General features: G+C 44.6%; 1 protein-coding gene across 2 annotated transcripts in view; it reads left to right on the forward strand.

The window, feature by feature from the left end:
• The first annotated feature begins 995 nt into the window (after positions 1-995).
• MSH6 (mutS homolog 6) overlaps positions 996-16,169 on the forward strand; it is a 19,787-nt gene continuing 4,613 nt past the window's right edge. Inside the window, exons 1-8 of one of the 2 annotated variants that reach the window (XM_018557196.1) lie at positions 996-1,286; positions 5,242-5,441; positions 6,003-6,166; positions 8,412-8,438; positions 9,506-12,038; positions 13,532-13,800; positions 15,680-15,797; positions 15,904-15,993. In XM_018557196.1, the coding sequence (XP_018412698.1) occupies positions 1,087-1,286; positions 5,242-5,441; positions 6,003-6,166; positions 8,412-8,438; positions 9,506-12,038; positions 13,532-13,800; positions 15,680-15,797; positions 15,904-15,993 (3,601 nt within the window). In that variant the 5' untranslated portion in view covers positions 996-1,086. The remainder of the gene's footprint in view (positions 1,287-5,241; positions 5,442-6,002; positions 6,167-8,411; positions 8,439-9,505; positions 12,039-13,531; positions 13,801-15,679; positions 15,798-15,903; positions 15,994-16,169) is intronic. The other variant, XM_018557195.1, reaches the window with a different exon arrangement.

Raw genomic sequence — 16,169 nt, forward strand, 5'->3', positions numbered from 1 at the left:
CCCTTCACTTTTCGCCCGGGGCCCGCGCCCCTGCTGCCCCCCCGGTTGTTACGCCACTGGTTACATCAGCAGATCATTGCTGGGTATTCTTATCTGTAATGTCATGAGATCTCAGGGAAAGGCATTTCTCTCCCCTGAGATGATGTGCATGGTCACATGTCCTAGTCACATGTGCCAGAGTTCCAGGAAGTAAGGAGAAATCTAGTAAGCTGCCCTTAACAAAAAAAGGCCACTGCGAGAAGAATGGGAAGGAAGAGAAACATAAGGTATGCAAAGAATACAAAGCCGGCAATTATCTAGAAGTATGTGTTTGTACATTGGCATTACTAAACATTTCTAAAGGTGTGTGTTATTTTGAAGATATGGATAAAGGTCTGCTTTTTTTTATAACTCATCTCCAGGGAAAGAGGTTTTTGGGACAGTGACTAAAAGAATCACTCAGCATAGCAGCCAAGCAACTAACATTTTCAGCAGGTCACAGGGCTCACCCATTGCAGCTGTGTTTCTACAGTGTCTGGTAAAACAGGACATGACCCCGATGCTCGACCTGCTGGCCCAAGGACCACCACATGTGGCCATTTGGTACTTGCTGTGTGGCCCTTTGCAGACCCCAGCAGTGGAAGGTTTCATTTGTTATAATGATAGTGACCTAGCAGTCTCATGTGACATTTCTCCTAACTCTATCTCTAGTGGGAATTCAGTCTCCAAACACCCTCGTTCATGTCTGCGGTCTCTGCTTGTATGTCTGAAACCTCTGACGTTGTTGTGTCATACACTAAATATTATGTGTGGCCCTTTGGAGCTGTCAGGGGCCACTTTTGAGGCCCCATACCTCTTGGAAATTAAAAACCACAGGACTATGAGCTCTTCCCACAATAACAAATCCACTCCGTCACCATGGCAACCACCCTGACCCTCCACGTGCTCGCCCAGCATGCTGCTCTCCGCCCCTTCCCCTCTCTCTGATTGGCTGCTCTGACCAGCAACACATCCGGCCGGTGACGTTTCCCTCCTCACAGACTTTTCCCGCCATCTGTGTGAGGTGCGGTGTTGTGTGTCTGTAGCAGCCCGGAGCGGACCGCCGCCATGGCCAAGCAGAGCACCCTGTTCAGCTTCTTCGCCAAGTCTCCGACTCTTTCCAGCAGCAAGACTAAGAGCGGGCCATCTTCTTCCCCCACCGAGGCTGACGTGCCTTCCCTGGGGGCGAAAAAGTTCAACTCCTCTCCCAAGGAGTCAGCGGGGGCCCCGAAACATGGAGGGAAGACCCCCCGGGCCGCCACGCCCAGGTACCTCAGAGTGGCTGGGACAGAGCCGAGCAGTATGGGCTCTTTCTGCAGAACATAGGAGATGTGGGGGGGTGGGTGTATAAATGGCAGCATGCCCTTGTCTGTGTGTTTATAAGGAGTGCTGGGAGTTGTAGTTCTAGTCCAGCTATACATCCATGTACAGCTGTGTGTATGTGGAGCAGACATATAAGGGGAGTCAGTTTACTGGGGGCTGTGTAGATCTCTCCGGGTCTCTTGTGTATGTACAGATGTGTTGCATGATAACCTCATGCTGGAGATCTGTGGCTGACTAAGGACTTGTTCACACCAATTGCGGTGCGTTCCAGAGTGGTAGCTGCTGGAACGCACTGCAATCGCTCACAAAACTTCGTTCTGGGGCAGGAGGGGGGCGTGTTGGTGCATTGACGTCAATGGTAACGCTTCCACGCTCCCCCGCCTGCAGTGCGATCGGATGCACGGCTAAACATTGCCTGTGTTTCCGTTCCACTGTCAACGCAAAACATAGAGCAAGCAGCATTTTTTGCGTTTGCAGTGGAACTGAGTGCAGGCAATGTTTTGCCACGTATCCGATCGCACTGCGGGGGGCGTGTAAGCGGTGCCATTGACTTCAATGCACCGTCCCGCCACAGAACGCAGTGAGTGATTGCGGTGCGTTCCAGCGGCTACCGCTCTGGAACATACCGCAGTTGGTGTGAACAAGCCCTTAGGCCCCATGCTCATCGGGGGGCTTAATGAAAGGTATGCCCGGTGTCCCTGTTCAAATGCGGCTGCTGTATTATTATTATCATTACACAGGATTTATATGGCACCAACAGTTTGCGCAGCGCTTTACAATGTAAGGAAGACATTACAATTCAAGACAAGATGGTAAGGAGGGCCCTGCCCCTGAGGGCTTGCGGTCTAAAAAACTTGTACCCAAGTTAATGAATGTCCACATGTAATTGAACAATTGTAGGATACATGTGTCCAGGGACAATCATACCGTGTGCGATTACATGTGGACTGTCCCTGACAGATGCGGTCGCTGTCATTAACTTGGATCAGGCACAGCGTCTGCATCTGAATGGGGACACCAGGGATTCCTGCTGCAAGAATGTCCCTGCTCCAGAGAAGCCTCTAGCTCCCCATGTGGAGACAGTTGTCTCTGCGGAGGTATGACCCACAAAATGGGTTCTGCACACATCCATGTGACTTTCTCCTTCAATGGAGCATGAAGGCTACAATTGCTAATGTCTCATTGTGCACTCAGTTGTCCGGCTGTCATGCTGATCCTCTTGCTTCAGCACTTTGCATGATGTAGTTTTGCGACTTCTCCAGGTCATAAATAGACTCCTTTACTGTCAGGTTGACTGCATACGGTGATGATTATAATATGAAGGATATACATCAGGGAAGTCAAATTGTCAGATTACGGCATGTGGTTTACATGTGAGCAGTCTGAGATTTGTGTTCTGATGAATTATGTAATGTCCAAATACCTCACCTCACTCCTTATGGGGATATCCCAGAGCAATGGGTGCTCATAATGACTGCGGATGGTGCCGCTGCCAGTGAAACTTAAACATGGATGTCGCCGGCACACCAGGATTCAGCTTGAATATCTGTGCGAGTCCATTTTATTGATGTCACTCAGACAATCGCTTTCAGGACCCCTCAGAGTCTCCTTTCTGAGCCTGATGAAGGGAACCCTGTGCGGCCCCAAAAGCGCTTGTCTGAGTGACATCTATCAATAAAATGGACTCGCACAGATATTCAAGCTGGATCCTGGTGTGCCGGTGACATCCATGTTTAAGTTTCTGATGAATTATGTGGCGCTGTTTTTTTCACTACACAGTTGCATATCTGTAGTTTTTGTTCTTTGAAATTTCTGCTGTTGTCCAAAGTATCTTTTTATATGTAATCCTGTGCCGGTGTTGGTAGAACGTTGTGCAATAGGCCAGAAAACTGTGACGTTGAGATGACACTTCTAAACAATGGTTTCCCAACCCTATGTGATGTGTATTCTATAAACTGCATAGGTAAAATTCTGAATGACAGTCACATTGTTTGTATCTTGTGCGTATGTTTTGTCGCATATGTAGGTCTCTAGGACTGCGTTTCTCACATTTTTGACAGTCACGGCACCTTTTTAAAAGGTTTGCAAAAAAACGCAATGGACCACAGTAGAAAATAAATGTAAACATATAAAGATGCGTGTTGTGGTGTGGAGGAACCCCAAACCAAAACACAGAAATAGGGAGTTCCTCGCTTCACATCGGTTCCCCCTTTACATCAGAATCCCCCCCTTTCTCATAAGAAGCCCCCTTTTTTATATTAGGAGTTGCCCTACCTAACATCAGAGTCCCCCCTTCATATCGGAAGCCCTCTTCACATAAGAGTCCTCAGCCCCCACATTTATATCAATAGTCCTACATCCTGCAGATGTGGCAGCATGGCAGAGGGTAGAAGTCGGGAGCAGGTTTGGATAAAGGTCTACCTGCACCATGGAAAGGCCCACCTGTGGAAGTCGGGTGAATATTAAAACAACCAGCTGCTGTTAGTAATGCCTCCATTTTCCTTAAATCACCCTCACTGTGGGCAGCTTGTCATATTTTTGTTGAAAACTGTATCTGGAAATCAGATTTTTTTTTTTTTTATCCACAATGATGTGTCCAATCCGTGACTGAAGAGTTATTCTGAGGCGTTGCCGTCCTCTTATTCCCAGTTTTAGAGAGAATGTTCCATTTTTATGATGCACTGTGGGCTCTCTCTGCAGAACATGTTCAGCCTGCTGCTTCTGCCCATACTGTTGCAGTTTTATAACTCCTAAAATGGCAGACTTTCACAGTGACCCCGGAAAGGGAAGCAATATGTGGACCACCTGGCTTTCAGGTCCAAACTGGACAGGTTTGTTTTTGGATATAAGTAGCAGTGAGTGCTCTGGTGGCTCCATGGTTTCACCCTGATCTATGGTACACCAACATCTATGCCTTTCCTTCCTGGAAACATTCTCCTCTGCTTCACATGATCAAGTTAGGGCGCTATACAGTGATCCTCAAAGCTTTGGACTGGATGTGGCAGGCCAGCCTGGTAAGTCTCCTGGCAGATGCTCTACCCAGTCATCAGGTCCTTCTATCTCGAGAGCTGTTTTACCAATCCAGCTCTAATGACATGGCTGGTAAAGTCGAGGTTTTAAGGGACATGGTCATCTCTTAGACTGTGATACCTATACAAACAAGGAATCATCTTGCAAGATCTGTCATAGGATGCAGAAGGCATACTTCACTTTGGTGAAGAAACTTACCCCAGGAACTTCTGCATTGGAAAATCCTTTGCTCCCTTTAGGTTCCCTCATTCGTTTGCCTGTGACTCTGTGGGATCTGTATTTGTTTCTCTGCGTTTCAGAAACCATCAGTGTATACAATACACTTCTTTCTCTGCTTTCACCCCCAAAATAGTGGGGGTCAGTTAATCAGGTTTTCATTGCTCTCATAAACTCCAGGCGCACAGCTAAATACACATGTGGAATTCATATAAGGGAACTGGTTTACCTGAAAAATAATTTGGATTTCTGTCGGAGATTTGGACAGCAAGCTGGATCACATCACTGTTGGCTATATACTGTAGAAAGGATGCAGTGGTGTCTTTCTAGCTTGCTTACTGGACATTGAAAGCATCAGCCCCCTGATTCTCTTTGCTCACTCTGCTCTCCTATCTGCATGTTCCTTGTCAGTATATTTGCATGCAGCACAATTGATTAATTCCCAGTTTTACCCCTCCCTCCCAGTCTTGAGTACTGATGTATGTGACATTATGAAAGGCTTACACAAATTTGCATACACATACTAGTTGCATAAAAAAAATGTGTTAATGAATATCTAACTGCATTTTTTTGTCCTTTTTAAGTTCTGCTATAAAAAGTTTGAAATTTTGTATTGCCTGTTGTTAATTTAAAAAAATGATCTTCTGTCTGCAGTATTTGTGATTTCACACCTGGTGACATTGTTTGGGCCAAGATGCCAGGTCATCCCTGGTGGCCATCATTGGTTTATAACCACCCAAGGGAAGACACTCATTTCAGAGGAAAGGGCAAGTCTCTTCATGTTCATGTGCAGTTCTTTGATGACCCACCAACTAGAGGATGGATAGGTGCAAAATATGTGAAGAATTACTCAGGTAAGATCTTTAAATGTTGGGGGGCTGATTTATAAAGGGCTCATATATGTGATCCCATTATGGTGGACTTGGTGGTCCATAAGCAGACCAGTCAGCAATGACATGAGGAGAGTGTGCAGCATGTCAATTGCTTCCCTGTGTACACCTAAGAGGATCTTAATGCTAAGGAAGCCGAACACCGTTTGGGTTTTCCTCCTTTAGCATGCATCCTTTTAAAGGAGCCGCAACAATGTATATGTCAAATACCTATACTAACTGTAAGCTGCAAGGTAGATGTGAAAATGCTACATAAGGCCCTAAAAAACAGTCTGTGTCTACTCTACTGGGTTTGTATTCCTTCTCCACATAGAAATAAATTGGCTTTACATACACATTTCCCTCTAATCTCTCTTTATGACCTCCTAAACATCAGAGGGACCGATGCGTACAAGCCCATTATTTATATTTTACATTTTAGATACAGCTGTATTTTTAAGGGGGACATTTTCAAGGTGCGGTATATAGGAACCATCTGTTTGTTTTTTTATTTTTTTAATACACTTTTTTTTTTTGTACTTTTAGGTTCCTCTGCTGCAGAAGCCCGAAAGGGGGGCATGTTTTTTAGTACCAGGCCTGAAATAATGAAAGCAATGGGAATGGCAGATGATGCATTGAAAACAGAAAAGGATAAGAGACTGGCACTGGCTGTTTGCACAGAACCTTCTGATTCTGAGGAGGAAATGGAGGTAAAAACCCTGTGACAAAAATGATCAAGATGTATATGGTTTCCTCCCATGAACTGTATAAAACAGATGTGTGCTGTTTTTTTTGTATTTTATTCTTTACATAGTACATAAAGGTTTGTAGCTCTTCTTAAATACAGATTAATATGTCACTGTTGGTTACATTCATAACTTTTTTTTTTAGTAGATTATCACGTTTAGTAATATTGCATTCTGCTATTTGAACAGATTATGGACTCAATTCTCAAAGCTAGGAAAACAAAAAGTGAGTTATCTTCTACTTCAGAGTCCAGTGAGACTACAAAAAATGGTTACAAGGCCTGAATGAAGATCCTTATCCTTGTGTTTTAAAACTTTGCCAATTGAGCCTGATCTGTTTTAGGGCTTTTGGTGGTGTGTACCTGTAGGCACTAAATTCTAAAATTCAAAGTGACCATTTTTGTTTGGTCAATACTTGCATAGCAGCACTTTGGGTTTGAGGTCTTTGGAGTGAAGAGCTTGGGTGACCCCCAGATGTGCCCGCCTTGCAAAGCAAGTGCCATTTTGTGTAGTAAAAAAAAAACAAACTCAGTTGAATCCCCAAAGTTGTTTAAAATAGGTTTAGAGTGAATTGTAAGGAATTTGCCCAGTAAAAAAAAAAAGTTTTTTTAAAGAAATAATTGGAAATGTTTTTTTCTTTTAAATTGCCGTTTGCCCACAACTGACATGAGCCGTGGACTTTTTATTTTGTGGCCGTTCCTTCCCAGCATGTGGTAGCAGATGGGTCATGTAAAGGTGAAATAATTCAGGCTACTTTGATGCGACGCTAGCTTTCTGTACATTGCTCTGGGCAATCTCTGCTGTTAGCCAGTGAGTTTGAAGGGTTGGGCAGTGCCACATATTTGGGGAATCTGGATTTAATTCTAAGCCTCCTTTTGACATGGGTACCCTCCACTCCGATCAGCAGAGGATCCATGCACGGCTCCCCTGCTGATCAGAGCAGTACGGAATGGGTTGCACTCTTCTGACATTTGCGTCCATTCCTTTTTTTTTTTCCCCTCCATCTTGTGATGTAGCTGTACAGACCCATGTTAGGTCTATGGGGAGTCGGATGTAAGTGAGCATGTGTCCAATACATCCCCTTTAGGTCCGCCAAAAAGGGACTCTTCCGTTTTTTTGCGGACCTAGACACTAAGGCCCGTTCACACCAGGGCATTTCGTTGCAGGTTTTTCCCCCTGCGCTGAACCGCATGCAGCATAAAATCCTGTGTGTTTCTATGGGGGCTGTTCACACAAACACGCTGAATCGCACATTCAAATATGCCTGGTTTGAAATGATTATTATTACACACAAGGTGCGAAGGGGGTTCTTCACAGTAAGATCAGTTAGGGTCTGGAACTCACTGCCACAGGCGGTGATTTCAGCAAATAATGTGGAATTGTTCAAGAAACTTTTGGACGATTTCTTAAGGGACCGTAATATACAGGGGTACGGGTACTCCTAGAATGAGATCCTAATAGGTTGGACTTGATGGACTAATGTCTTTATTCAACCTCAAATACTATGGACTATGGACTACATAGGATTTATATAGCGCCAACAGTTTGCACAGCGCTTTACAATATAAGGAAGACATTACAATACACTTCAAGACAAGAGGGTAAGGAGGGCCCTGCCCGTGAGGGCTTACAATCTAAAAGGGAGGGGGAAGTGATGCATGAGGAGGGAGCTGTGTGGGGATGATTGAGAACGTGATAGTTGAGCGGTTAGGTTGAGGTCGGATAGGCTTCCCTGAAGAGATGAGTCTTAAGGGATCGCCTAAAGGCAGTCAAGGTGGGAGATAGACAGGTTGGGGTAAAGAGTACCAGAGGATGGGAGAGACTCTGGAGAAGTCCTGGAGGCGAGTATGGGAGGAGTTGACAAACGAGCTGGAAAGCAGGAGGTGAAATGGTGCCTGAGCTTTTATGGCACTTATCAGCCCGTTTTTACTCCATAGACTTCAATGGAAATGCGCCGATCAGCATGTTTTTGCAGGTGAAGACTGCTTTTCATTGGACAATTGGAAAATGAGCTGAAAACGTGCCTAAAACCCTATTGCGTTTGAACAAAAAAATGCCTGTAAAACGTGCTGAAATGCGCAAAAGTTTTTTTTGTTTTTTTTAAACGCGCATAAAGAGTGCTGAAACGCTGTCGCATTGGTGTGAATGGGGTCTCGGAGGTAATCTTATGTAAACAGATGCAGGGCCATTTACATTCGAATCCCCATAGACTAACATAGAGATTCTGGTCAGGTCCGTCTGAAGAACTGACCAGAAGCTGACCTGATTAGGACGCCGTGTGAAAGGGGCCTGACTTGTAGGTACAAGTCTTCATTGGCAGTGTCTCCGGAGTTCAGCATTTCCTAATTTTTTATATGCTAGGTTTTTGGGTTTTTTTTATTGGCCAAATTCTTCATATTCTTAATAAAACTGCACTTCTTCACCAAGGACTAGCTAAAAATCATTATCTGATATATATGAAATGATCGCCTGTGCTGTAATTTCAGGGAACTCATGTTCTGCCTTCTTAGGGCTTTATTAGAACTAGCAACACTGTTCTATTCTGGGCACCTGAATGGATTGTGATTACCAAAACTCTGCACTTGCACAGCAATTTCAGACTGAGCATCACCTTGCTTTTTATTTATCCAACCCTGTGTATTATGTGTATTAGCTGCACTGCAATAGCACTGCAATAGTTAACAGTTCAGAGATCAATTTTCCAGTGTGCTTTTTTTTTTTTCTCCCCTCTCCTCGGAGCCTTTCAGCCTTTGTCAGAGCTGTTGATGCATTGCAGACACAAAAGGCTGCAATGCTGTTATTATTGCAGTAAAACATGTAATGGGTGGTCCCCTGTAATTCCTTCACTGTGTCTGCCTGGAGGAATTAAATGCCTCTTCTGTTTTCTGAATGAGAGCAGTGGTTGTGGGGTGGGGGAGGGTTGGCACAGGAAGTGAGTGGGTACAAGATCATATTGTACTTGCTGAAAAATGATGGCTGGGGTGTCTATTAGACCAATTAAGTAAATTGTATTTATTTTGTTGGCAGTTGCTACCAACAAAGCCCATTTAGAGTTTTCACTGCTAAGAGTGCTTCCAGATGTTTCACGTTTTCATTTGTAAAGTGAACTTGGATGCCATTTCACTTTCACGTTATGGTCTATTGAGTTGATTAGTGAAATAAAATCCCTTTTAATTCCAGGTTGTAAAACTACAAAATATGTCAAAGTTCAAGGTAGATAAAGATGTATAAAAGTTTTATGCTCACCTTTTTGATATTTTAGTTGGAGCAGTTGATAATGCTGTGACTATAATTTTTCACCAGGTTGAGGAAAGTTCTCCCGCAAGTGATGAAGTATCTGAAAGAAAATCAAACAGACCAGCTCGTCAAAGTAGGACTAATGGAAAGGCCAAGAGGAGGAGAATAACTATTGAGTCTGACAGTGAAGACGAATGCTCTGATGATGAGTTCAAGCCTGATGCAAAGGATTCTGGGAGCAGTGATGAGGCAAGCAGTGGTGTAGATGAGGAGGCGATCTCTTCAGCAGAGAGCGAAGCGGAGAAAGACAGTCCAGTAAAGGTTCCTGTGAAACGCAAGCGAGGTGCTACATCCAAGGCTCCACCTTCTAAAAAGAGTTTGCAAAATGACATTCCAGAAACGCCAAAGAGAACCAGCAATGTATCTGCAGAGGCCAAATTAAAGCTGTCGTCTTTCTCTGCCCCAGAATCTTTTGACTCTCAGTCCACTACAGGTGGGGCTGGAGGCGTCACTGTTTGGGAACATGAAAAGTTTGAATGGCTGCAGGATGGGCGGAGAAAAGATGTCAATCGCAGAAAACAGAGTGATGAAAATTATGACCCTTCAACACTGTATGTTCCAGAGGACTTCCTAAATAAATGTACACCAGGAATGAGGAAATGGTGGCAGCTCAAATCTCAACATTTTGACACGGTCATATTTTACAAGGTTGGGAAGTTCTATGAACTGTACCACATGGATGCTGTTATTGGTGTCAATGAATTGGGTCTGACATTCATGAAAGGAGTTTGGGCTCACTCTGGTTTTCCTGAGATTGCTTTTGGACGTTTCTCTGATGTGCTTGTACAGAAAGTATACAAAGTAGCCAGGGTGGAACAGACAGAAACCCCAGAGATGATGGAAGCACGTTGCAAGTCTATGTCTCATCCAACCAAATTTGATCGGGTGGTGCGGCGGGAAATATGCAGAATAATTACGAAAGGGACCCAGACCTACAGTGTTCTGGATGGCAGCCCCTTGGAAAGCCATAATAAATATCTTTTGAGCTTTAAGGAAAAGCCGGATGATTCCTCTGGACAGCAGAGAGTATATGGTGTGTGCTTTGTGGACACATCTGTGGGAAAATTTCACGTTGGTCAGTTTCATGATGACCGCCATTGTTCACGGTTCAGGACTTTAGTAGCCCACTTTCCTCCAGTTCAGGTACTGTTTGAAAGGGGCAATCCTTCATCTGATACAAAGAAGGTTCTTAAAAGCGGTTTGTCCACTGCAATTCAAGAGGGTTTGCAGCCTACCTCTCAATTTTGGGATGGCACAAAAACACTAAAGACCCTTGCTGAAGGAGGTTACTTTGTGAAAGAAGGCAAAGATGACCATGATAATGGCACTTTACCCCCTGTTATTAAGAGCATGACGTCAGACAGCGACTCGCTGGCCCTTACCCCTGGAGAAAAGAGCGAGCTGGCTCTTTCTGCTCTTGGGGCATGTATTTTTTACATGAAAAAATGTCTCATCGATCAGGAGCTCCTCTCTATGGCCAACTTTGAAGAGTATGTTCCTGTTGACATTGACATTGAAAAAGCCCAAAGCTCAACCAGTTTCTTTGCAAAAACCAGTCAGCGAATGGTTCTTGATGGGGTGACTCTTACAAATCTAGAAATCTTACAGAATGGGACAAATGGGTCTACTGAAGGTACACTACTGGAAAAACTAGACACATGCTTTACTCCTTTTGGAAAGCGCCTCTTAAAACAATGGCTTTGTGCACCGCTGTGCAATCCTTTTTCCATTAACGATCGTCTCAATGCATTGGAAGATCTTATGGCTATCCCAGAAAAACTGACTGAAGTGGGAGAGCTTCTGAAAAAACTTCCCGACCTGGAAAGGCTTCTCAGCAAAATTCACAGTATCGGCTCACCACTGAAGAGCCAAAACCATCCGGACAGCAGAGCCGTAATGTATGAGGAGACTACGTACAGTAAAAAGAAGATTGCAGATTTCCTTTCTGCGCTGGAAGGTTTTAAGGTGATGCGTGAAGTCATCATGGTTATGGACGATGCCGTTGATGGGTTTAAGTCGGATATACTCAAGCAGGTTATGACTCTGAAAGATAAACATCCTAAAGGTCGATTCCCAGACTTGTCATCTGAACTGAAGAGGTGGGACACTTCATTCGATCACGAGAAAGCTAGAAAAACCGGAGTGATTACCCCCAAAGCAGGCTTTGACCCCGACTATGATGAAGCACAGAGAGATATCAAGACTGCAGAGCAGAATCTAGCGGACTATCTGGAGAAGCAACGCAAGCGGCTTGGATGTAAGAGTGTCGTTTATTGGGGAACGGCAAAGAATCGCTACCAAATGGAAATACCAGAGAGTGTAACCGAGCGTAATTTGCCAGAGGAGTATGAGCTGAAGTCTACAAAGAAGGGCTACAAGCGTTACTGGACAAAGACCATTGAGAAGCTCTTTGGGGAGCTTGTAAATGCTGAAGAGCGCAGAGACGCAGCACTTAAAGACTGCATGAGAAGGTTGTTTTATAACTTTGATAAAAACTACAAAGAGTGGCAGACGGCTGTAGAGTGCTTTGCCGTACTTGGTAAGTGGAATTGCTTTTGTTTCAAGTAAACCTGCCAGGATCTTAAACAGGTCAAATTGTGCAGATGATGAAGAAAAGTACACGAGCAGAGGTTACCTTCAGTGAAAATGTCGACATGATCAGGTTGCCACATAAAGGCAGCTACATTTCTTTTAAAATTTCTACTTGTAAGTCTTGTGTAGCCCTCCCTGCCTCTAAATGTGCCCATACACCTTACAATTATCTGGAGATTTTTGTCTGAGATCGCGTTTTCATCCGAAAATCTGCCAGTTGATGGGAAGCGCACAACCGCAATTACTGGCAGATTTTTGTTTTTCAGGGCTGGTTCACGCTACAACTCATTCCAGTGCCTTCGGGCTCCGGAACGCACTGAAACGCAAGCCGGCCGCCTCCCTGCATTCAGGGGCAATAGGGGGCGTGGCGGTGCATTCAAGTCAATTACGCCCCCTGCCCACACCCGGAACGCAGGCACATTAGTGCTTGCGTTCCGGTCCAGTGTGATGCTTGCAGTATTTTTGCCTGCCTTCTGGGTGTGGGCAATCACACGGTGGGCGTCTTTGACTTCAATGCATCGCCACGCCCCTATACTCGGGGAGCCGGCTTGTGTTCCAGAGGTCGAACACACTGGAATGCGGACTTTGCGGTGTGAACCGGTCCTCAAGCAGGCTAGAAAATGTGTCTAGTTGGATGAAAATTGACGGATTAGTGGGACTGTTGTACAACAAAAAAACTCAAGATAAAACTGCACATGCTCAAATGAAAATCTGTCCTTTCGACCAATGAAAATCGGGCAGGTGGTGTTGCTGATGAACGTTAATTGTGAACTACATTGGTCTGTGCATGATGGGCTAGTTGTAAGAAAATTGAAGGAGGGTGAAATGTATGGACAAAAAAAAGTTGTCCAATGGTTGCAAGGTGTATGGCCACCTTAAGGCAGAACATTATATTAAGGGGCCCATACTGAAGTGTGAGGGACTGGACCAGGTTAACATTCTGGTATTGCAGGTAAAATGAACAGTGTGTGTATACCTTTAGTATTCTAAGCAAGTATGTTCGAGCTTTAGCAATGACATTGGAATGCTTTCGGCTGGACAGAAAAGGATTTAAAGGAAACCTTTCCTGAGAGAACGATGCATTTTGCCACTTGCTGACCTTCTGAAAATGCTGGTTGACTGGTTATAATTCTGACCTTCTGGCTTCACTACTTTTAATGACGCAGAACAAGGATGGATGCCAGGAAGGTGAAAGCAGTAACATATTTCTGTATTTTTTTGGGATGGTTATTGAATAAACATACAAGCCAGAGGGTTAAAATGACAGCCAGGAAAGCTAGCATTTGTAGAATAAGAAGTCCACAATGGCGGCGTCCACGTTTCCCCCTTTTTCTCATTTACACCCTTCAATTAAAACCTCCAAAATGTGAACTAAAAATGCTTTTATAAAACATTGAAGATATTTGCATTGAGCTATTTCCGTACACATTCTTCTTGCAGATGTCCTCATGTGTTTTGCTCAGTACAGCCGCGGTGGTGATGGACCAGTTTGTAGGCCTATCGTAGTTTTGCCCGATGACATGTCACCTTTCTTGGAGCTTCGAGGATCTCGTCACCCTTGTATTACAAAAACCTTTTTTGGAGACGACTTTATTCCAAATGACGTTGTGATTGGTTGTAAGGAAGAGGATTGTGAAGAGGACAGTGACGCCCACTGTGTACTTGTGACGGGTCCAAACATGGGTGGGAAATCCACTCTGCTAAGACAAGTAAGCAAGACTATTAATATGTATAAGAATTGGTAGGATTTCTGCTGGAAAATCCTTTTCTTGGAGTCCTTTGAGGCGCACTGCTTGATGATTAATGAGCAACCTGGGCTTATACTGCCACATACAGGAGAAATGGACCCAGGGCACATAGAAACTACCCCCAGAGGCTGTAACACCCATCTCACACATGCTTAGTTGTAACAAGCGGTCCATGAGAGAAGGAAAGCACTTGGAGGGAGCGAGCTGTGTCTCCTTATAGACTCTGAGAAAAGGATTTTCTCAATCATCCATTGAGGCACACACACACACTTTGATAATTAAGTATCCTAGGGACGTCCCAACTGAGGGGTGAGCATGCAGCCTAGGGATGTCCCAACTGAGGGGTGAGCATGCAGCCTAGGGACGTCCCAACTGAGGGGTGAGCATGCAGCCTAGGGACGTCCCAACTGAGGGGTGAGCATGTAGCGACTTATCGCACTATTTCACGCATTTTTGGCGCGCGATATCGCGAGAAGTCGCCGGCTAATGATAGTCAATGGAGCTGTCTTAGCTCCATGTCGCTTCTACAGGACCCTTTTTTCGTCGGATTTTGCGCGATTTTTTTCTATGGAGCCCAATGGAGAAGGTTGCGCTACCGTCGCACCGAAAGCCGCGCTATCCCGGCCGCTGCAAAGGTAAGTCGCTACATGTGAAGGGGCCTGAGGGGTGAGCATGCAGCCTAGGGATGTCCACACTGATGGGTGAGCATGCCCCACACACGGGTGAGCATGCCCCACACACGGGTGAACCATCCCAGCAATTAAAACTAGAAGGGAGGAAGCCATGGACACGAAATAGCTGTTTGCAGTATCGTTTGACCAATATTGGCATCCATGGAAGCAGACAGATCAGCTTTGTGAAACTTAGAGGAAGTCATAGTTTGCTAATATGTAATGGAGGCCTGGTGAAAAAAAGACATTTGCTTCAAGGGAGGAGGCGGCTTTTTATCTTGCAGCTTATAGTCCTGCACAACAACCTGTCTAATCCACTTTATAAATAGTAGATCTGGAAGCTGGAGAACGTTTTACAGCCCTCTGGGGTGATGATAAAGGAGATTGCCTAACATAAGAAGTGGAAGAAAGGTAAACCCCCCCCCCCCCTCATGGCCAGCGTGTGACCTCTTGGTTCATAGAACTTTTAAGTCCAAAATGTTATGAATGGCTTGTTTGGGAAAAGTAACTGCAAGGAGGTTTTCAGAATGGGAATGAAAACCAACTGTACCATGCAGATATTGCTGCCCATGCATCAGCTATGAGGGCTTCCCAAATGTACGCAAAGCCAATAGATGTGCCCACTGATCTAATGGAACTGTTATGGGATCATCTCAGTGCGGTGGTGTATTTCTGCAGGCTTGAATGCCTTCATTTACCAGACATTTAGAACCCCCTGAGCTCTAAGGAGGGGAAGGTTTGTGGGTGCGGGAACTAGAACCTGAGGAATATTTTTGTAATGCAGGATAGGAAGGTGTCTTGTACTAATGAGCCTTATCTTTGCATTCCTGGGGTAAGGTAATACTTCATAGAGTGCATCCAGCAAAGAAATGAGTGCCAAGAAACCCCCTTAGGAGCATTACGGTGTTTGAAATCTCGGTAGATAAAATCAACAGAGGGGGCATTGAAGAAATGTCATGGTGGAACATTTAGATCAATAGTCCAGACATTGTAGTTGGGGAACAAGTGGGTTTTAAGCTTTTTATTTTTTGATATTAGTAAAACTTTACTTTCAGCTCTGTATGGACTTTGTTGTCTCATGGTAATATATTGTATATATGAATGTTTTGAAAACCTTGGAAGAGATGGGGTGTACGTGTGTCTATTATGGGATTTCTTTTCCCCCCTAGGCTGGTCTTCTGGTGGTTATGGCACAGCTGGGATGTTATGTACCTGCTGAGATTTGTAGATTGACTCCAGTGGACCGAGTGTTTACCAGACTGGGAGCGTCAGACAGAATCATGGCAGGTACTGGCAATACTCATGGTATAATGTTATGGGTGCCACATCCAAATATCAAAATTTGCAAGAGGACTTTTGAGTGTTTACTAAACGTTTTTTTCCTCCCTCTAAGGTGAAAGCACATTTTTTGTGGAGTTGAGTGAAACCTCCAGTATACTTCAGCATGCAACAGAACATTCCCTTGTGCTTCTGGATGAGCTCGGTATGTCAGCAAGCACTGCTTGTTCCTTTTTATATGAAAATCTTCTATTCAGTGACAGCCCCCCGATGCAATATATTTGGTGTTTTGGGGGAGCAAATCCAGTGCTCAGAGCTAGCGCCCAGTTGTCACATGATGGATTTTCTCCCTCAATAAAAAAAACAACAGCAGAGCATGAA

The sequence above is a fragment of the Nanorana parkeri genome, unplaced genomic scaffold, assembly GCF_000935625.1.
Source record: "Nanorana parkeri isolate BGI_ZX_2015 unplaced genomic scaffold, ASM93562v1 scaffold271, whole genome shotgun sequence".
Taxonomy (NCBI): Eukaryota; Metazoa; Chordata; class Amphibia; order Anura; family Dicroglossidae; genus Nanorana; species Nanorana parkeri.